The 23685-nt window shown below is 37.8% G+C and overlaps 1 protein-coding gene and 1 long non-coding RNA gene across 13 annotated transcripts in view; both read left to right on the forward strand.

Annotated features, from left to right (window-relative positions):
- SDCCAG8 (SHH signaling and ciliogenesis regulator SDCCAG8) overlaps positions 1-23685 on the forward strand; it is a 248663-nt gene that overhangs the window by 113599 nt on the left and 111379 nt on the right. For all 12 annotated transcript variants that reach the window (XR_007721686.1, XR_007721687.1, XM_050771396.1 and 9 more), the window contains one exon: positions 7432-7574. Coding sequence is in view for 10 of the 12 variants with exons in the window: in XM_050771396.1 (XP_050627353.1) it covers positions 7432-7574 (143 nt within the window). In the remaining 2 variants the exon portion in view is untranslated. The remainder of the gene's footprint in view (positions 1-7431; positions 7575-23685) is intronic.
- Positions 7581-23284, forward strand: LOC126943128 (uncharacterized). Its single transcript, XR_007721702.1, has 2 exons — positions 7581-12675; positions 12711-23284. It is a non-coding gene; the product is annotated as an uncharacterized LOC126943128 (long non-coding RNA).

Consider the following 23685-nt stretch of genomic DNA (forward strand, 5'->3'; position numbering starts at 1 on the left):
CTTATGTAAGTTACTTAACATCTGTGAGCTTCAGTTTTCTCATCTGTAAAACAGGAATAGGATACTTATTTTTATGTGGTTGTCATGAACACAGAATGGAATTTTAAAATATAAAATGCTAAGACAGTGCCTGGTACATGGTAAGCACTCAAAAATGTTAACGGGTATCAGTGTTACTATTAAGTCCACAATAAAAGCATTAAGTCAGTGTTATGTGCAATCAACAATGGTAACCGTGAACAGGATTTCTAGAATGGTATCAGCAACCTTCTACATCTGCCACAGTGAAGAGGACAATCATTTTTGGCTGTTTCCAAAATGAGTTACTATTTATAATATCCTTTTGTTCACATAGGCTGGTTCCCCAAGTGTCTAGCTTGGAAAATGAGTCTTAGAAATACATTTTGCTATATTCTAGACCGGTGCTATGCCAAAAAATTTTCTGTGATGATGAAAATATTTTAAACCCGCACTTTCCAATATGGTAGCCATGGAATCACCATGTGGATACCAAGCACTTATACTGTGATTAATGAAGTAAGGAACTAAATTCTTTATTTTAATTAGCTTAAATTTAAGTAGCCAAAGCTAGCTAGTGCAGCTGTAGACAAAAATTTACTAATGATTTGACAAAATCAATCTTAACATCTGTAAGTTAATAAAAGTATGAACTGGTAAATACTAAATTTCCAACGAGTACATTTTTTTTTACACACACAGAACTTTATATAAATGATTATTTTCTCCCAAGTGATAGGTTATATGTTTCAAAATTCAGTATTATGTACTACCTTGCTTTTGGAAATATATTCTTTGAATTCATCCATTGGCTTCTGAGTGATAAATTCACATTGTCAAAATTTGTCAGCCTCAAATCTACCAGTTCCTTCTTTTGACTTGTGAGGGTTTTTGGATCTAGTCTTCTTACTGTACTGTAATTTTTTTTCTCCCCATTCTCATCTTCTCTTACACAAACAAGTCACCCTATATTAAAGATGGCGAAATAATTTTTAAGTCACATAATGTTTAGTAGCAGGAATAAATCACTACCATTGAGGTATTATAGTTTATGCTTCTTTTCTTTCCAGGCAAAGTTATCCTTTTGAATTAAGATGTTGTATAATGTTTCAAATAGGTTTTACATTCATTTCTTTGGATATTTTTTCTTAGGAAATCAGGAAAAATGTATAGTAGAATTTCTTTTAATGAAACTTTTTATTTGATTCTATTAATTTATGTAAAAATATATTTTAATTATCTGAAGTATAGAATGCTTCTCAAATTGTAGGATTGTGAAATCAATTTTATAGATTGAAGCAGGAAATGTTTTTTTTAAAGAAGTGGAATTGGCCAGGCATAGTGGCTAATGCCTATAATCCCAACACTTTGAGAGTCTGAGGTGGGAGGATTGCTTGAACTCAGGAGTTTGAACCAGCCTGGGCCATATAGCGATACTTTGTCTCCACTAACAATTTTTAAAAAATTATCTGGGTATGGTGATGCATGCCTGTAGTCCCAGCTACTTGGGAGCCTGAGGTGGGAGGATCACTTTAGCCCAGGAGGTCACAGATGCAGTGAGCTGTGATCACACTACTGCACTCCAGCCTGGGTGCCAGAGTGTCTCAAAAAAAAAAAAAAAAAAAAAATAAATAAATAAATAAATAAATAAATAATAAATATGTAAGATAAGATAAAAGAAGTAGAATAAAATAAGATGGAATAGGAAGAGTCAGAGTGTGTGACACATCATAAGAGTTAATATTGTTTCATGAAATGCTTCTTACATTTATATGTGTGTGTGTCTCTGAATTGTGATTTAAAATGAATTTTTTACTATGGATCTTGGCCAAAAAAATGTTTGAAAGCAACTGCATAATTTATTGTATGGTGTGGTGAAGGCAGTGAAGTTAGAAGATCTGGTTCAAGGCTTGGGTGTACTGCTTTAGACAATTTTCAATGTCTTTGACCCAAAATTTCTTATATGTATAAACAAAGATACCTGCCCTGTAGGTTTCATGCAATTGTTTCAAAGATCAAATAAAATTCTAAGGTGATGTATAGTTGTAACACTCCTTGTTCCTTTCAAGTAATAATTTTATACTGACAAAACTCAGTGGCTTGCACCAACAATCATGTATGTTTGTATTTATGAGTCTGCAGGTCAAGTAAGATTTGGCTGATCTGTGCTCTATTGGACTGGGTGTTTCTGCCTCAGGTTGTGGGTTGTGCGTTGTCTGGGCTATGGTTGGGGTTTGGGTCTGATCTCCATGTATTCTTTCTGCGGGCTAAGCTGAAGGGGCAGCGGCTACCCAGTGCATACACTTCTCTTGGTTAATCACCAGAACATGAGCTAAACATAAACATATTTATGATTTTTGCTTACCTTATGGCCATGCAAATTCCACTGGCCAAATGAAATCATATGGCTAAGCCCAGAGTCCCTGGGGAGACGTAATGTATTCCACTCTCAGTGGAAGAGAGATGGGAGTGAATATTTGCTGAACAACAGTCTAAATAAACTATCATATTACCCCCAAACTATTAAACCCACACGTTTATTAACTGCCTCATTCTTAAATATAAAAGGATAGCCAAGTATTACCCTGTATTTGAGGAAAACCTACACCATAATGGAGAGTCCAAATCAGATAAACAAGAAAGGAACCTGGAGGAAACTGAGGCAACATATAATGAGCAAAGGAAAACATTTAAATACTGTGTATTCTAATAGGTAAGATATTATATTCATAGATTAAAATTAGCATGCTATGTCAAAAAGTGTCAATAAAAAGAAATAGCTCATAGAAATACAAAAGGAGTAGAAAATTTTCTTAACATTCAAAATGAGGTGTCATCAGTCAAAGAAATCTTTCAGAAGTTACAATCAGAAGACAGAGATGGAAAAATATAAGAAAATGAGATAATCAATCCAACAACTAATGTCCTGGAGCTAAAGTGTATGGCATCAAAATATTTTAAAATAGTAGAAGAAAACATTCTCAAAGTGAAAAAAAAATAAGCCTTCAGATTGAAAAGGACTCACTGAAAACTCTGCACAAAGAATGAAAAACAGCTCCATTCCAGGATTCAGCATTGCAAAATTTCAAAATGACAAGGAAAAAGAGATGACTGTAAAAGTTTCCAGAAAGAAAAAAATATAAATCATAGACCAGGTACTAAGAATCAGAATGGTACAGGGTTTTTCAGTTGTACTATTAGGATCTAGAAGACAGTGAAATAGTTATTAAAAATCCTGAATGAAAACTAATTTCAAAATAGAGTTTTATACCCAGCCAAACAATCAAGTGTATGCATACAGTAATAGCATTTTCTGGCATGTGAATACTCAAAAATGTGTTTTTCGTGTACTTTTTCTTATGAAAGCTACCTGGAGATAGCTTTCATACCAAAAAAGGGAATAAATTGAGAAACATGATGACTTATGACCCAGAAAACAAAGAACTCTAAAAGAGTATGGAGAAGGCTTGACACAAGATAGAGATCAACCAGGCCATACATAAGGTGCCAAGAGGGATATATCCAGAAAATTTTTTTTAAAAGAACTTATACTTTATCTAATATGTTTGGTTATTTGAAAAAAATACTGTTGATGGTTGTTTAACAGATATGTTTGAATATTTGGGGAAAAATGTCAGTTATCTAGAAAAACAAACTATTAAAAAACTAGGCAATTAATTCTAGAAATAATAAAATGATATGTAAGAAAGTTAATTTAAACAAGAGAATGCTTTTCTCAGTAGTGAGCAAATTTTTCATAATCATTATAATGTAAATGAACTACTGACTAATGCTTTAACCAAAATCATTATATGGGAGCATGAGGTGGGTATGTAGGGTGGGTGGTACGAGACCTAAATTGTCACCCTTCTTCCCATAAGAAAGGTCTAATATTGAAAACTTAAGAAATAGCAATATAAGTTTGTCTTTTAAAAATATGAAGATAAACATCAGAAGAGCTAATGGTGTGTGCCATTGGAGATTAGGTTTGAAATAGGGAAGGTAGGTCATGGGCACTGCTGTTCCTTGTTATGAGCCATTTAGTACTATGTGACTTAAATTAGGTGCATTACTTTGATGGGCAAATTTAATCAACAATAAAAATAAAGTTACATATGCCCATGATTAAGAAAAAAACTTCCTACAATGTGGAGGGATATAAATGAACAGCATCAAGTCTCCCCTTTTCCACATTCGATCCCCAGTACTGTTTTCTAGCAGTGATCACTTTTAATAGTTTCTACTTTGAGTTGTTCTGGTGGTTATAGTCATGACTTGAAAGATATCTTTTGATAAGGTGTAAAGCTAGCTGGACCTGCCTTTGCCCAGTTAGCCAAAAGATGGCCACATCAAACTGCACTGTAGACATGCAGGTTAATAGTGTGCTTTGAGAGTAATGTACGATTGGCCTATGGCTATGGTTGGTCTTTCATCCCCAAGCTACTATATACAGCCAGGGAAGCAGCTCTGACCTAGTTGGGTGAGGCAAAGGGTTATCCTGCCAGTGGGAGCATGGCATTTCTGGCAAGAGATTTCTCTTCTAACGGTTGGACTTGGTGCCATGGCAGATTTTCCTGACTCAGGGAGTAAGTGTTGAGCCCTGGTCCAGCTGGTTAGATTATTTGTTGATTTTGATTATCTGCACCAATAAGCTCTTTCGCTGGCATGGATAATCAGAAGCAGGCAGTGATTTTCCATCTTCCTAACAAAAATGCATTTCACATTTTGAAATTACAATAGATGAAGTTTTATTCAGTTTTCACCAAAATACCGCTTTATTGAGAAGGGGGAAGTTTTATGAATTGAGAACTCTTTAGAGAGAGTCATATATTCTTAGGTGGGTCATTTTTTCTTACCACTTTTCTGTTCTTGAAAGACAAAGGGAAAAATCAGTAATAATGATATTCGCTGTCTTTTATTCAGCTTTTACTGTGTGCTAGGCACTCTGCTAAGAATTCTCAGCCTAATTTAATCTTCACAACAGCTTTAGGAGCTTGTTATCACTCCGATTTTGGAAGGAAGAAACTATATAATAGTCTAATGACTTGTCCAAGGTCACAGAAAAGTGCCAGAGCTGTGTCTGGAGCCCTGATCTGTGATGGCTGTTAGACCCATGTTCTTTACCTCTGTGTTTGGACTGTCCTGCAATGCAACCCTTGACTTTTTATTCCATGAGAAAAAGAAAGCAGCTAATTTTACTTAAAATCTAATTACCAGTGTAAGGTACATACGTTGTTATTGTTGCATAGTGCTTACAAAAATTGTATCTTTTCTTTTTAAAAAAAAAGTTTGGAATTTTATACATTTTCTGTTTCTGTCATTCTTTTGTCTTCTCTCAATTCAAAATTCTGGAGTCATCTTTGGTCTTCCGATTCCACTCCTTTTACTTCCATAAAATCAACATATTCTCTTTGTATTTCTGTTTTAAGTCCTTCCACTCCTCATGTCTGGAATACTGCAATTATCTTTTCATGGTCTTCCTTCTGCCATTCTTTGCCACCGTAAATTGATTGTACACATTGATCCAGTTTTCTCAAGCTCAGCCTCTGTCATATTGCATACCTGTTTAAACCATTAATGTCACCCTATGATCTATAAGAAAAAGGTAGTGTTATTAATCTACAATTAAAGAGCTTTCATGTGATCGAAAGTATCACTCCAGAGCTTTTGTGCCCTCACTTCTTTCTCACTTTTCTTGTTCATGCTAATATATCCCTCATCTGGCTACTGAGGCATGAATTTTCTCTATAACTCAGTTGGTGTTTTTATATGCTTTGCATTTTGATAGTCTTCTTGTGTATATATGTCTCATTTACCCAGATGAATTATAAACTACTGAATTTAGAGATGGGAACTCTGAATTCATCATATTATTTAGTATAGTTTCTTGCATATAGGACTGTGTAAGAAAATTAATGAATTAATTTTTGAAGTTTTAAAGTTAGCATATCTTTCCAATTCTATAGTTCTTTGCTTTTGTTAATTTTATAAAGGTTAAACAATACACATTTAATACTCTTTATTTATTTTTATCTCTTTAATTATATTTAATTATGAAATTGGGAATATATGGGTTTAACTTTAATAACACAATATTTTAAAGAAACAAGTCAGTTTAACTTAGTATTTCAATTGAAAGATACAGAAAATCTACACTGAATGAAAATGATATAATTATTTCATAGTTTTTCAAATAAACCCATCTTTGAGAACTGTACTAAGTTATTATATTGTTGGTTAATGTATGGTTTTGATGGAGATAAGCTGAATATTTATACTGTTATGAATACAAGAAAAAGTGTAAATGAATTATTTAATTTATCCTACATGATGTATTAAATGCAGTTGGAGGTTGTTCAGAATATTGAATAAGGACATGAGAAAATTTGGAAGTTTATTTAAATACTAAGTTTAAATCCCTCTACTTACACATAATTTTGTTTTCCAAAAGGAGGTTGCATTTTTTCTGTATCAAATTTGTTTCTTGCTTTCTGCTGAATTTGAAAATATTTCTGCCCTTTCTTTTTTTTTTTCTTGTTTTAATAGCCTAAATATTTTTAAAGGTTCATCTTTTATATTCTTTGACTTAATTTTACAGATGTTCTATTGATAAATAAATATTTCTACTTTAATATATAAATTATTTAAAATTATGGCCTATATAAGGTATTTTTGCTTTGAAATATTTGAGTTTCAGTAAGATAAGGATAATTTCACCCTGAAACCAAAAAATAAACCTTCATATATTTTCATATTTATTAGTCTTAGAGTGTTCTTGTTGACTTTTAAAATTACAAATTTAAATGGAAATATTATTTTAGCTCAGAAATCTCATACACTCTCAATGCTTAAATTTCTCATGCTGTTTTTTTTCCTGGATTATTTTTTCCAAGTAATATTGAACATCATAATCATGCCATTTTTTACACCTCACAATTTTCTAAAAATCTCTTAAATTATTTATTTTACCTTTAATTTGGGTTTCAAAACACCCAAATGGAGCCATAAATTTATCTTTTAGAATAAAAAGTACATACTTGATGTAAATCACTGCATGTGTCTGATTGAATCTCACACAAAAATGTTACATTTTAAAGGTAGTCACATTTTAAGTAAATATTACTTTTTAAAGGGAATAACTCTTAGAGTGAAAGTGCAATTATCCAATTTGACTGCTCTCATTTAATCATTTCAGTTTTAAAATTAGACTTCATTTTACAATCCAAAATAAAATCTTACTCATGTGCATTTTTGGATGTGCTAATTCCTTTTGTCATAAAATGGAAGCTAGCCTAAATTTTCTAATAATTTTTTATCACATTGAAATTCATGGCAAAAAACTAAAAATGAGCTAATTTTGAATTCAAGTGCATGTATTTTATATGGATGCTTTTCCCCTTCTCTCTACCTAAGGAAATAGAGAAATTGAGAATAGAACTGGGTGAAAGCAAACAACACTTGGAACAGGAGCAGCAGAAGGCAGCCCGGGCCAGAGAGGAGTGCCTGAGACTAACAGAACTGCTGGGCGAATCCGAGCACCAACTGCACCTCACCAGGTACTCCCTAATCCCATTATGCGCCATAGCACCGATTTCATTCCACTGATTTTTGCCACAGGCTTCCAAACAGTTGTTAGAGTTAGTCTTAGTCATTCAATTCACACATAGCTTTCAGGCATATTAAGAAAAGTGGAGATGTGGTAAGCAAAACACCCAGACATGTGAATGATAAGTGTGGCAGGGAATTACTGATAGATTACAAAACCTTTCATCTACAATGCTCAAATATTTAGGTGATTCTCTATCAATATAAGCAAAATGACATATTTCTCCTACCACCACTACTACCTCTTCTGCTAATTCTACGTCTAATAAAAATCTTGAACTGAAGGATGTGAGGAATTTATTTAGGAAAATAATAAATACTCTCGGTGAGAGAGACAAAGTAAATAAATTGTAAGATGCAAATTGAAATGGAACTGATACGAAATAAGGAATCTGCATCCTAAAGAGGTGTAAAATTTCGAGATGAAATAGATTGGCACTGCTCATGTTCAAATCATTATTATAACTGGGCTTACACCATTGAGATTTTAGATTACTTTGTTTCCATCATGAGATTTTGTGATGTGATCATCATTGTCATCAACTTTAGTAAATATGTAGCTCGGCCCTAAATTACATTAAGACTCTTTAGGTTGTAAGCATTGTGAATTTGCTGCATTGGAAAAACATACACACACACACACACACACAAATACACACATAGAAAGAAAAATTCAAACAGAGAGAGTAGATATTTCACTTTATCATATGTGGTTTCTTTTCACTTTGAGTTTTATTACGATTTTTCAGTGTTCACATCAAGCCTTTGGGGTTGCTCAGTTCTTAGAGTTTTTCAGTTTTTAGAGAGAACTTTGTTTAAATAAACATGTAAGTTTATGATATTTGGTTTGGTTTATAAATTAGAAAAACACTGGTCTTCCAATCATAGTAATATGTTGAATTTAAACTATGAAAGGGGACTGATCCCTTTTACATTAAATATGACAATGTAATTCTGAGCACGGTATGCTAACAGATGGAGAAAAGCACCACTTGAACAGCCTGCATTTGGAGAAAAAAATATTCTAGAGGTTGGTGAACCTCCCAAAGTTTTGGGTGAGTGTTAAGATGCCTCTGGTTCTGTTAAAATCAAACCTTGTACGAAACATTTTGTTATGATAATATTCCAAATGATTTTACATCTTCCCTTTTAAACAATAAAAGAAAGAGGAAAGAAAGAGAAAGCAAAGAAAGAAAATACATTATTTATACACGTATGGTATCTAGAAAAAAATCCTAATAGATGAAACATATGAGAAAAAAATTGCTTAATATTGCAGAATAATAACTGTTCTTTTAATGCTCATTTAAAGTATTGTCATTGTAGAACTGAGAACCTAATGTTAGCATAATTCCTGTGGTTATTTAATCTTCCAAGCTTCAGAATTGAGCTTCATCATGGTAATGTTAATAGTTTTTCTCTTCTGTCAGACTTCTATTCAGAACCAACCATTTGTGTGCTAAGCACTGCTAAACCTCAGAACTAGGACGGCTTTTAACGTCTCAGTGTGGCTGGGCTTCAGTAAATAAATATTAATGCTGGTTTTGCCCCTTTTGCCATTCTGTCTTATTCAGAGAGTTAATTTCTGAAGTCAGAGTCCATAGAGAGTTTTCCCGTGTAGTATCAATTTGTAGTGTTTGACAAGATCAATTTCTTGCAAGTAGAGCATATTAAGATGCAGCAACTGCTGAAAATGGACGAGTGGTAACTAATTCCTTTGTTCTTAAGAAAAACGGTTTTGCTTGGTTCCATAGAAAGCTTTTTTTTGTTGTTGAGCTTTATTTAAACCAATTCTACAAAAATTTAAGCGTAGTTTTACAGGAAATAAAAATTATTTTCTAAGTACGGTACTCTTTTTAAGCATTTTATGCTGAGTCTGTGTTCATGTTTTATAAAATCCACATTCATAAATTTAAAGATGACAATTAGAAATGCAAGGAACTGTGTATATCTCCCCTTTGCACTGGCAATGTGACTTGGTTGTTGGGCTATTTCTGCTATATAGCACTTTTTTGTCTTTTTGTTTTTTGTTTTTTAAGTTTGCCACCCCTCACCATGCTTTATTGATTCAGTATACTCAGGTGTGTGACTGAGAAATGTTGTGTCGTTCTTTTTCAGTGTAGATCAGCTGAAATACATAACTCCCACACAGATAACACCTTACCACACAGTCTCAACTTAAACACTTCAAATGGCATATTCTAAACAAAGTTTAAAATTGAATATGAAAACCATGTTTAAAGTAATGATGAAATAAGGATCCAAATCTTTAGAGGCAAAGAAAATTCAAAAAGTGTAGTAGAAATCTGTACATCAACCTAAAAGAAAAATAGCCTACCACTTTTTTGGTGTTTCTCCTTTTTGGATTTTAAAACAGTAAATGGAGGCCAAGCGCAGTGCTCACACCTGTAATTCTAACACTTTGGGAAGCCAAGACAGGGGAATCACTTGAGGCTAAGAGTTCGAGATCATCCTGAGCAACACAAGGAGACCCCATCTCTACAAAAAACAAAAAATATTAGGCAGGCATGGTGGTGCACCTATAGACCCAGCTATTTAGGAGGCTGAGGATGGAGGATCACTTGAGCCCTGAGGTTCAAGGCTGCTGTGAGCTATGATTGCACCGCTCCACTCCAACTTAGGTGACACAGTAAGACCTTGTCTCAAAAAAAAAAAAAAAAAAGGAAAATAGAAAGTTAGCATTAATTAAAGGACCCAAATGGGTGAGTATAACATTCACTTAGTCAACAAATATTTATTGAGCACCTACTATACTTTGCTTGGTCCTAGGCATAGAGAGAAAAAATAAAACTCAGTTTCTGCCCTTAGATTGCTCATACTCTAGTAAAGAAGCCATATCTGTATATTCAAATATAATGGAGTGTGACAACAGTGCAATGATAAAAGTGATGATTACCACAGGAGCACATAGGGAGGAGGTCTGGCCCAGTCTGCACCAGAGGTGAAGGCAATAGTCAAGGAAAGCTGATATCAGGGAAAGCTGACAGTGAGAAAGGGATAGTCAGGGAGGTGGAGATATTTGGCAGCAATCTTGATTAGTGAGTTCATGAGTAAGAATTCTGAAAGTGGAAAAAGGTGGGTTGGGGACCCCAGGTAGAGAGACCAATAAATACAGAGACATAAAGATGGGAGAAAACATAACTCTACTATCAGATTAGGTGATTGGTAGGAGATAAGACTGGAAAGGGGAAGCAGGGACCAGCAGAAGAGCCTTAGGGGCCATCTCCGGAGTTTCGCCCATTCTCAGTTGCTCTTGATGCATTTTAAGCAGGGGTGTCAACGTGATTGAATTTCTGGGTTGGGAGCTTGACTTAGAGAACAGTGTGGAAAGTGAGCTTTGAGAGTTGATCTAGGAGACAGAAAGACCAGTTAGCCCAAGGTCAGCAATTGCAGCCAGTGGGCCAAGTCTGACCTATCGTCTGTTTTTGTGTGACCATTAACCAAGGATGGTTTTTATATTTTTAAGTGGATGAAAAAAGGGAAAACAATATTTTTTGACACATGAAGATTATACATCCATAAGTAAAATTTTATTAGAAAACGCCACCATTATCCTTCCTTTATTATGTATTTCTCTACCACACTTGGGTTGAATATGGTCCTCAAAGCCTAAAATATCTACTATCTGTCCCTTTACAGAAAAAGTGTACCAGCTTCTCAGTTAGGAGGCTGTTAGTTCAAGTAAGAAGTCAAGAGGGCTTGAATAATGACAAGATTCAAATATGTATTTAAAGAAGGTAATTGAAGAGCTTTGTGAAAAATGGATGGGTTGAGAAGAGATGACTGGCAGGGACCCCAATTAGAATATAAGCACCATAGTCCAGAGGGAGAGTAATGAAGCCCTTGGCTATGGCTATCCTGTGAAGTGGAAAGGAAGTCGCATCTTCAGGAGGTATTTGGAGTCATGAATAAGAGAGGACAGAATTAAAGGTGGCTGTAAGTTTTCTAACCCAAGTTGACTAGAGGATCTGTTAAGCCAACTGAGGAACTTAAAAGAGGTAGCTGAGGAAAAGAATACTTTTTATTGTGCAACCCTAGTGGAGATGTCCAATGTTGGCTTGGTGTGAGGAGAAAGGTCATGACTAGAGGCTTAGATCTGGATCCCCTTTTACATAAATGTATTCATTGTAGCTAAGGGAGTGGTTAAAAGCACATAGAAAGGACCATGTTTTAAAGTACAATGGAAGAACAGCCACCAGCCAGTAAGACTGAAATGGGGTCTTTGGATGTATAAGAAAAGAATAAAGAAGAATGATTCAAAGAGTATTTTTTGGGGGGTGGGGGGCGGTAACAATTAAAACCGTATGCTTTCCCAGACAGCCTAGGATTGAAGAAACTTGAATTATAGTATCTTCTCTAGGCATTCACTCCAGGATTTCTTTGCAACTTTTGAGAAATTACTTTAACTCTTTGGGCCTGCTTATGTACCTATAAAATGAGGTGGGACTAGATGATTTATAAGTTTCCTTCTAGTTCTGATAATCAATGATTCCAATCATGATTTAAGAGAACCCATTATTAACTTCCTATTTCTAGACGTTAGGCATTTAAATTGCTTGGACGATCTTTTGTTTAAGTTATTTTCTTAGTTTGAAGTTTAGAAAGTTCATTGAAATGACCCTCAGACCCACCACTTAAATTCATTGTAACTTAGGTTCTGCTGACCTCTCACAAAGGTTATCAAAATTGTCTCAACACTCTTCCAGTCTCTTTTGCTGACCATTGCCCAGTGAATATTCATGAGCCTCTGCCTTGACTCTGTTACTTACTATACTCTGAAAACCTTCCATGGTGCCGCTCTATTAGAGAAAGGCAAATGACAGCATGGCATGCGAGGTCATCCTGATAGGCTCTCAACCTTCCAGTCTTATTTCATCCAAGATGAAACCCTCTTACCTGCTGATTTCCAGACAAATGTAAGTACACACAGCTCCCCTTGCACTTTTGGAGGGCTTTTCCTCCCATTTGCTGTTCTCTATACCTAGAATACCCCTCTGACCTTCTCTAGCGCTATTACTAAGCGCTACCAAGGTCTCCCTGAAATCCTGATTTTTCTTCTTACCAAGGTCTCCCTGAAATCCTGATTTTTCTACCTAGGCCTCCAAATTGATTCTTGTCAGAGGGAGCACTTCTCCCCTTGAATCCTTCTTCCCACTTTGAGCTGATGACATTTGAGCAAATGAATTACTCGAGGGAGGAAAAAGCAAAATCTGGGAAAAAAAAAAGAATTAATATTTGGAAGTTTTTTGTGTACTTGCTATTTTTTGCTTCTGGAATGTGTTATTCTTCAAGTAGGAGAGGTCTTATCAGTATTACATTTCCAAGAGCTCCTAGCTCGCCACTTTACAAAGAGTTGGAGCTCAATAAGTCATTAATAAAAATGGCGAATATATTCCAAATGTATGACTATTCTTTCAAGCTCAGTACTGCTATACAAACAAATATCTTCTCACATATATCAGAAGAAGAAGTATAAGAAGGTGATGAGGCTAAATTTTTTTTATTGGGAATTTTACTTGTCCCTATGATACTGTATTATGATTTTGTAATCACTTTTTATTTTTAACTTTGCATAAATATATATGTTTAAGTATATCAGAATGCAATGATAATCATTCTAACAATGCAAGTAGGTTTAGTAAACTGCACCAGGCCTCTCACTTACATGTACGTGTTTAAAAACCACACACACACACACACACACACACACACACACACACACTCTTAAACTAGACTTCCCCGTAATTAAAAGATGACAGTGGAAGTCATGTGCTGTAGTGCACACCTGCAGTGCTAGAAATTTGGGAGGCTGAGGTAGGAGGGTTGCTTGAGCCCAGGAGTTCAAGGCCAGCCTGGGTAACATAGCATGACCACATCTCTGGGAAAAAAAGAAAAAGATGACAGTGTTTGAAACAAGTGCCTCGTAAGCATGAACGCTAAACATATCTAGCCTAGCATGTATGAAAACAAAGCAAGGTTGCTTTCTTCCAGTTATTACTGTTAATATTACTCAAACAACTTCTTCCTTTTCCATAACAGACTTTCAGGTACGTTTAAAATTGTTCATCCATTTATTCGCCCATTCTACATGAAGCATTTTCTGTCGTAAGATGCTGTGCTAGGGATGATGGGAGATAGAAATATAAAGTGGACTCAGCTACTGCCCTTTAGAAGCTTACAGGCTAGCGGGGAAGAGAAGAAAAGACATGAGTAGATCGGGTGTGGTGGCTCATGCCTGTAATCCCAGGACTTTGGGAGGCTGAGGTGGGCAGGTCACTTGAACCCCAGGAGTTTGAGACCAGCTTGGGCAATGTGGCAAAACCCCATCTCCACAAAAAATACAAACATTAGCTGGGCATGGTGGTGCGTGCCTGTAGTCCCAGCTGCTCTGGAGGCTGAGGTGGGAGGATGGCTTGAGCCCAGGAGGTCAAGGCTGCAGTAAGCTGTGATGGCACCGCTGCACTCCAGCCTGGGCAACAGAGCAAGACTTGTCTCTAAAGTTAAAGCAAAAAGAAAGAAAAAGAAAATACGGCCGGGCGCGGTGGCTCAAGCCTGTAATCCCAGCACTTTGGGAGGCCGAGACGGGCGGATCACGAGGTCAGGAGATCGAGACCATCCTGGCTAACACGGTGAAACACCGTCTCTACTAAAAAATACAAAAAACTAGCCGGGCGAGGTGGTGGGCGCCTGTAGTCCCAGCTACTTGGGAGGCTGAGGCAGGAGAATGGCGTGAACCCGGGAGGCGGAGCTTGCAGTGAGCTGAGATCCAGCCACTGCACTCCAGCCTGGGTGACAGAGCAAGACTCCGTCTCAAAAAAAAAAAAAAAAAAGAAAAAGAAAAAGAAAATACACACGTAGTTGGTAAGATAAATGATAAGATCTAGAAGGGAGGTTCTAGAAAAGGATTACAGGGAGAGAAACAGATTACTTCTTACTGATTTTGGTAGGATTTGGATGTAGGAAAATGGGAATGAAGGGCGTTCCGTGTAGGGGAATTGATGGGATTTGGGAGGTGCGCATGTACGCATAAGAGTAAGTTAAGTACAGGACACACAACGATCATACAGACACCTAACGGTATCACCTCGGAGTAAGAATATGTTCATCTTAGGCCAGGCATGGTGGCTCACGCCAGTAATCCCAGCACTTTGGGAGGCCGAGGCAGGCAGATCACGTGAGGTCAAGAGTTTGAGACCAGCCTGACCAACCTGGAGAAACCCCGTCTGTACTAAAAATGCAACATTAGCCGGGCATGGTGGCACAAGCCTGTAATCCCAGCTACTCGGGAGGCTGAGGCTCGAGAAGCGCTTGAGCCCGGGAGGCAGAGGTTGCAGTGAGCTGAGTTCGCACCATTGCACTCCAGCCTGGGCAACGAGTGAAACTCCGTCTCAAAAACAACAACAACAATATATTGATCTTAGTATCTGTGTGGTACCATGCTACATGTAGCAACTCTTTAAAAAATAGTAGAGTTATAGCTAACAGCAGTGGCTAACATTTGCTGAGCCTCTACTATTCCAGGAACCAACCTGAGAGCTTCTCATATAATCCTATCAATAGCTCTATAAGGTACAGATTCTTATTTTCTCTAATTTACAGCTGAGGCAACTAAGGCACAGAGAAGGAAAGGAATCATCTAAGGTTACACAGCTGATATGTTATCGAAGCAGATTTTGAAACCCAGTAATTTGCCTGCAAAGCTTGTACCCTTATCCATTAAGCTGTGATTCTATGTAAATTACTAGAGAAATGGATTAATGCAATTGTTCTGAAAAAGACAACTTAGAAAATCAGTAACATTAATTTATAATAGAAATAAATGTTAGCTGCTTCTGGCCGGGCATGGTGGCTCACGCCTGTAATCAATCCCAGCACACTGGGAGGCCGAGACGGGCAGATCACGAGGTCAGGAGATCGAGACCATCCTGGCTAACATGGTGAAAACCCATCTCCAGTAAAAACACAAAAAGTTAGCTGCGCATAATGGTCCGCGTTCGTAGTCCCAGCCACTCGGGAGGCTGAGGCAGGAGAATCTCTTGAACCCGGGAGGCGGAGGTTGCAGTAAGCTGAGATTGCACCACTGCACTCCAGCCTGGGCGATAGAGTGAGACTCCATTTCAAAAAAGAAAGAGAGAGAGAGAGGGAGAAAGAAAAAGAAAGAAAGAGAAAGAAAGAAAGAAAAGAAAGAAAGAGAGAAAGGAAAGGAAAGGAAGAAGGAAAGAAACGAAGAAGAATGGAAAGAAGTGTTAGCTGCTCCCTTATGCGTGATGCATGACGGTGAATTTTGGCTTGAATTTTTCCTAAGAAACATAGTTTCCTTTGGCCTATTATTTGCCATTGTCATTTAAACATGTTATAATGCAATTGTCATTCTCCTTTACTTCCTTACTTAATTTTCACGCAAGAAGAAAGAGAGGCTTTTATTAAAAAGTAGAAATTTTTCAAGTATTTGTTTTTGACATGTCCAAATAGATAAAGAGCTATAGGATTCAAATTCCTCTCATACGACTACCATTTACACACACGTGGTCGGGTTAATTTACGATATGGCTGAAGAAAGCAACCACTTCTTAACATTTATGTGACTCTTATTAACTGCTTACTGAGACGTTCTTTTCCATACCTTTTGCCCATGTACTGAAACACATTTTCTTTTAATCCTGCATTTTTTTTTTCTTGTATCTGATCTTTAGGGGAACTACTGCAGGAAGCTTTCTTTTGTTTATTATCCAGAGAATTTAGAACTCGGATTGCCCTAAGTACAAAATCTTAAAAATTCTTATTTCTCCTTTTATATAAATGATCTTTTTACTAATGTATATGTACTTCAAAGAATTTCTCAGAGCAGGAATCTAAGTGAGAGTCCACCAAACAGGTATTATACTGTGACCTACTTTTGTGATCCAAATGGGAAGATCTGGCCTGTGACCTAGAGAGACAGCAGCTCGACCTATAGGATTTGTATCTTTTTGAAAGTGAGAAAAGGGTACAGCAGAGGAGTCACTAGGTTACCCTATTACAATGGATAGATCATGTGGGGAGAGTGATAGAGGCTGCCTTGCCAGGGCTTTCAGTTTCCACATAGTAACTAGTACAGATTTTTTTTTTTTTTTTTAATTTGAAGCAAGAGTCTTGCTGTGTTGCCCAGCCTGCAGTGTAGTGGTGTGGTCTCAGCTCACTGCAACCTCTGCCTCCCAGGTCCAAGCAATTCTCGTGTGTCAGCCTCCCAAGTAGCTGGGATTACAGGTAGGCAGCACCATGCCCAGCTAAGTTTTGTATTTTTAATAGAGACAGGGTTTCACCGTGATGGCCAGGCTGGTCTCGAACTCCTGACCTCTGGCGATCTGCCTCAGCCTCCCAAAGTGCTAGGATTACAGGTGTGAGCCACTGTGCCCAGCCTCTAGTACAGATATTTTCTTGAAGTTAATTGTTTGACTTCCCAGCCTGTCAATACAAGTCAGGACTTTTAGGGTTAATTGAAATCCAAAAAGGATAAAGTGATAAATTTTTATAACGAGACCATGTACAATCCAGGTGCAGCTGGCCTCAGTGTTTCCTGGAGCCAGCATGCTATCATATTCTCACTTTCCAGAACAGGGCTCAATTTCTATCTGAATTTTGCTCATTCTTTCAGATTCTTCCATACCATGGAGTAAAACATCCTTCATTCTGAAATTGATGATAAAGGAAATACCCTTGATCTCAAACTGTAAGAATGTGACTTCCTGGCTCCTTCACTTCTAATTTCAAAACCTTTGGTTAGGATCATCCTTGGGCGCACCCACGCACTTTTGGGTGCTGTGGCTGGTAGCCCCTTCAAAACCACATAGAATAAGGAAAGAAAGTTGTACTAAGTAAGGGGAGGTGCTCTTACTAGGGGAAGGGTGTCAGGGGTCCTGGGTGAGTAAAACACCAAATGTCTGCACTGTTGCCCCTTGTTGTCTTTTTAAAAATATAATACCTGGTCAGGTGCCGTGGCTCACGCCTGTAATCCTAGCATTTTGGGAGGCCAAGGTGGGAGGATCACTTGAGGCCAGAAGTTCAAGACCAGCCTGAGCAACATATCAAGACCCCAGCTCTACCAAAAAAAAAAAAAAAAAAAAATTAAAAAAATTGGCCAGGCATGGTGGTGCATGCCTGCAGTCCTAGCTATTGGGGAGGCTACATGGTGGTGCGTGCCTGAGTCCTGGCTACTTGGGAAGACTGCTCGAGCCTGGGAGTTTAAGGCTGCAGTGAGCTTTGATTGCCATCGCACTCCAGCCTGGACAACAGAGTGAGACTCTGTCTCAATAATAATAATAATAATAATGATAATAAATGAATAAAAATGCAATCCCTGATTTTTCATCTAAGAAATGGTTTGAAGTGGAGAGAGGGGAGCGAAGAGCACATTTTTGTCCATGTACATTGGAACGTGATACTCTCCACTGTCAACATGTGATAGATCCAAAGAGACATCGTCAGTTCTTCACAACAGGTTCTCCTTGTTGTTTTACTTAGAAAACTCTTAGAATATAAAAAGAAAGATGCACGGCTAAATCTCCAGCATGCACATATACTGTGCTTGGTCTCTGCAGTAGTGCTGTTCCAGCTGTGGCCCATGATGGGCTGCTTGTTAGTGTCTATGACAAGATAAGTACTGAAATCTGTAGAAGTCTTTGGCAAATTTTATACCAATTTTTAATTGCCACAATTTTCAAGTGCATGATCAGTGAGCTTTTTTTTTTTCTGGTATCTTTTAAATTTTTTCTAGTAATTCATTTTTATTGTGTTTTAGAAAACTATTTGCAAAAGATTCGAAATTAAAACAAATATGCTGATCATTTACCACAAGAAGCTTGAGATGCTATGCTTCTCACTGCTTCCAGCAAACCTAAGAAAAAACAGTCCTCTATAGATGAGAAAGCCGAGCCTCTAAAGGTGAAGCTTGAGGTTGGGCATCCAGGAGGGAGGAGAGTGGGCAGGGGATGAAGGGCCAAAGCTTGTTTCAAACTGAGATAGAAATACTTTCGGTGTTGTACAATCTCAGCACCCAGACCAGGAACCAGGGCTCTTTGATCTCTGTGCCCCCAGCACCAAGTTAGGCACTGAGTGTTTAGCAGGTTTTCTATAAACATTGAATAAAGTTGCCTCTGCTCTTTATTGTTGGGAAAATGTAAAAAAAAAAAAGGGGGGGGGCGGTGGGGAACTGCACTCATCTTAAGATAACAACAAACTTAGGTCAAAAAGCCAAACTCATTCTCTGTTTATTTGAAGAGGATATTATAACACTGATATATATTCTTGCTATTTTACAGTGAACTTTTATCTTTTTTTTTCTCCTGAGTTTTATTCAAGAATTTTTAGCCTAAAGTTTCCATTTCAAAGTTAAGCTCAGTTTTTTTCTTGTACTCCTTTCATGAATAAATTAAGCAGAGAATGTGTCAAAAATAATTTTAAATGGATATATGTGCAACCAACATCTTCAAGGCTTGAAATAGATGGCCTTGGTGCTGTTTTAAATTGCGTCCTCTTTTCCTTCCCCCACCCGGTATCAGATAAAACAGGCTGTCAGAGAGCCAGGCAAGAAAAGGCATTTCATTTTGCTCTGGTGGACGCCGCACCGCCTGAGCCTGCTCTGCTCCACCTGTTTGAAGGGCTAAGAACCCTGGTCTCAGTGTGGCCCGGGGCGGGAGAGGTTCGAAAGTCAGGCACTGCCAGGAAATGTGTGTTTGCAGGTTCTGCTTAACGTTCCCTGGCTCGCTCCTCTCAGTTCTGTGAGCCCAAATGTGAATGCAATGAAAATCTCCACTGGGGATGCACTCATCTCCCCTGCCACATAGGCCCACAGCCTGGAGCATGGTGGCAGCGGCAGCCAACTCATTTCCTGAAGAAGCCCAGAGGAAGCCGAGAATGTATTGCCCACACCACTTGCCTGACTCAACAACAATGAGCATCAGGTTCAATGAAAATAGGAAAGAAAAAGCAAAAACAGAGAATTGTTCTCATAGTAGCCCTAAGCCAGAGTATGTCTCTAAAAGAAAGTTCTGCTCTCCAATATTATTTTGAAATAAAAGGAATATAACAAAAGCCCATCAACTTGATGTTTAATTTCTTTTGGTGAATTTCTAAAATTAATTAACATACTTTTATATATATATATATATTTTAGAGGCGCAGTCTCGCTGTATTGCCCAGCCTGGCTTCCAACTCCTGGGCTCAAGGCGAACCTCCCACCTGAGCCTTTCAAGTAGCTGGGATGACACGTGTGTGCCACTGTGCCCGGCTTTGATACTTAGTTTCTTCTCAAACACCTCCTCCTAGTGAACGTGTTCTTTACATCAGTTATTCGGCATTACTTCCCTTAATGTTTCTGTAATACCCACAAAGTATGTGGTGGTTTGTTGATTGATACATCTTGGAATTAAAACTCATTTTAAGGATCCTGAGCAAGTGAGAGGCTTGGGGAATATTCAGTCTCCTCAGTGCCCTCTCCCAAGCCATGTCTCATGGGAGACCAGGGCCCGCTTCAAGTAAACACATTGTCATTATGCTGCAACTCTGTTAGAGCCGCCAAGCAAAGGATGCAGTCAATCTCGGGAGCTCAGAGTAGGCACCAAACAGGTCAGAAAACGTTTGGAAGCAGCTTGCCATCTAGCTGAGCTAAGACTCTATTCCACCTTGGCTCTATGTGGCCTCTCCCCAGCAGGCAGGGTTGCCTGTGATAGGGCTGAGCATCTCCTGCCTTGACCAAGCCATGGTGGGTAGGGAGGGAGAGCCACAGGCTGCTTGGGTTTCAGAGTATCAACGGGGTTCCTTCCCCAGGGTGGGCACCCGTGAATAAACAGGGCATCCCTTTGACACCTTTCCTGTGTCTAACTTCAATAAGCCTATTCCTGACCAGGAGATTCACCAAAAGAATGAACCCAGTGTTGAGGAAATAACCATTAGAACCATATGAACAAAAGAGGTAAACAAAATAAAGAGCAAGTCTCTATTGGAATGTATGCAGGAGATGGGGGTGATAGGTGATCAAGGTGAAGCATTCACCGTGGGTTTGGGCAGTGGTTTGGGCAGTGTTCCAGATTTGCCCTTTGCCCAGTGGCTCATCTGAAGTGTGGTTCACCAGGCTGGATGTTGCTTGATCTTGACACTTGTCCTAGTTCTATTTCTGATTATTTTTTGTCACCTTGGGGAAAATCCCCTATTGTACTTGATTTCCTACAGACCTTAACTGTGATTTTATGAGGATATATATGAGTATGCAAAACCTTTTTAACTCATTCAACGTTTTGTAAATCTGAAGTATTGTTTTTCTTTTCAGGCACTCCAATGCTTTTAATATGAGTTCGGGTAAAAAATGAGTAGTCAGTGTATTGATCAGTCTAGAAAACTTTAGAGCAATTAAGGGCATGATCACCTGACTGAAGCTCTTTATGGCAAGGCTATGGTGCTGAAAAATTTGGGGCACAGAGTAATATATTGTTAAATATATTATTTCTGACTTTCTACATCTTAAATGATCCTCTTTGTCTTTAGAGGGCAAACATTCTTGCCATTCCTGATATTAACTCTTTGTCAAAACAATATCTAATGGAAGCAGCTCTGTAACCTAGGGGCTCTTTCAGTTCTGCTTTGTGGCACTGATGGCAGCTCTCTATTCTTAACCTATTTCTGAAGTCAGGCATTTATTCGGAATCATTCACTATTGAATTAGTTAACGATGTTTGGTTTGAGGAAAGATGGTAATGATATTAAGGAATGATAAAATCCATCTACAGTGAACATCGAGACCAAGTCAGAACTGTGGAGGAACCCCAATTCAGATCCTGCACTCAAACTGATTTGCACAAAGAATTATCTGTTAAAAGTGGGAAAAAGAATGGCAGCATGAGACAACTCATGTAACTAATAAACTTTTTAGATGCTGTTTCATATGTTTGCTTTTCATTAAATGCAGGAATGGTTGCGACTATGTTGTTGTGATTCAGTCAACATTTATTCCTATCTGTTTTTCATATACAAAGGCTGAGGGATGCCAGAAAATAAACTGTTAACGGAGAATTAACTTCTTTGGCATGCTTTCATACTTATCTTCCAAATTAAAGAAAATGAAATGGGCAGAAACAGAGTGTAGATTACCTCCTTTTTGTCAAAAATTGTGGGAATTTGAAAATTAATAATAAAAAAGGGAACAGATGCAGTAACATGCCAGAGGGAGATTAATGTGGAGAGTAAAATCTGTGAGCAACAAAACTGAAGCAAACTGAATCAGTGGGAGGTGGTTGTACAATCAAAATCAGGATAAAAGAGAAATTACAAACAACCCTGCACTTGTCAAAGTAGTAGTAATGAAATCCTGACTCTGCCAGCAGTGAGAACCTGTGTTAGCACTTTGGGGTAAGGATGGTAGCCGGGTGCCAGGTAGGAGGGCAGTGTTAGGTTGCTGGGCAGCAGCCATCTTGTGTAGAACAGATGGCACCGAAAGCTGGCAGGGGAGGGGCTCCTTAGCAGAACTAATCAGACAGTAACAGATAGGGCAGCTGGGAAGACTGACCACAGCGAGGGAGTCTGCGGGGTAGCCGAGTGCCATGATGTTTGCAGTGGTGTGCCCATTGGTCTGAGATAAGACCTTGCAATGTCTTTCCCATCTACAGAAGAACGGAAACTTTGTTCAAAAAGGAAATTGAGTTGAACTGTGTCAAACTTGGAGGGTGGGAGTAGGCATTGGGGTAGTGACTGAGAAAGGAAGAATTGTCCATCTCTGAATTTGTCCTGTGAGTTTTCAGTCCCAGCTACCATGGAACCTTGATTTTTGCTGTTTGTATGGTTCTGCCAATCTAACGTAGACAGTGTGGCACATGGAATGATCACTTTATACATTTTATGCATCAAAGAGTTTGCAGTATCAAAGCTATAGTTAAAATTAGAAAAGGTTTTTTGATATGCTTTCTACCACATATGTCTTTCACAAAATGAAAAACTAAAAAGAACCATGTGATACATGCATTCCTACTTAATAATTTTTCATAAGCTCATTTAAGCTGTGTTTGATTCAGTCACTTGCCCTTCTTTTTTCCCCCATGTAACTGTCAGTTGAACATCAAAATATAAGCATAATTCAGAGCCAAAAACCTTAAAACAAAAATCAAACCAAATCATTCTGCAAATAAAAGAGAAAACTGACCTGTTAAAATTTGATAACTTATTAAGGAGTCATGGTTCTTGAAGTATAGAGTTGGGACATTTTATTAAAATGATGACTTTAACAAAGAAATGCAGATCTCCTACATCTGCCTTTGAACTTGTCTATTTCTTTTTCTACAGAAGGTTTATAGCTTGGCTCAATTCATTCATTTGGGAGGGGGAGGGGAACCTTACAGGATTTGAAATAGGTGGTATAACATAGCCATATGCTATTTATGCAGCAGTTTCTGCAATAAATCTAATTTGGTGCTGTCAAAAAATTAGACTTATTTGATATAGCAGCACATTAGTAAATGATTGTGGCAGATTTAAAGTTGTCATTTAGTCTCTTCTTACTCTTAACAGAATCTCGCAAATCCATTTTCCCCCTTGATCAACTCTATGAAAATATCCCAGTTCTTTGTCCTGCAGCCCTGAAAATATTTCCACATCTGAAAGAAGGTCTTGCCTTAAGGTAATTGAGGAAGGGGGTGGAAAAATGAATATCCTCTGTTGTTAAAAGACTTCATAAATATATAGGCAGAAAAAAAATAAACCAGAGATAATTACAGTATTTTCATCATTTGCAGTTCTTAGAAAAGCGGAACTGCAAGTCTCATTCAGAATGTAGATAAATTAAGGTCAGTTCTTTATTAAGGAGTTTAAATATTTTACCTTCCATCCTACGTCCATATGCTGTTTTAGGAAAACTGATATTAAAGAATGTGAGTGACATCAGCTCTTCGTCTTCACCTAGCAGTGCCCTTAGAAACGGCTCTACTCTTCGGTAGTGTAACCTGGCAACATTGCTTCAATGCCTCTTTTTCTTTTTTTTTTTTCCCCTGTAAAATTTGTGTTTCCGGTGTTAGTATCAAA

Source organism: Macaca thibetana, chromosome 1 (genome assembly GCF_024542745.1).
Source record: "Macaca thibetana thibetana isolate TM-01 chromosome 1, ASM2454274v1, whole genome shotgun sequence".
NCBI classification, from domain to species: Eukaryota; Metazoa; Chordata; class Mammalia; order Primates; family Cercopithecidae; genus Macaca; species Macaca thibetana.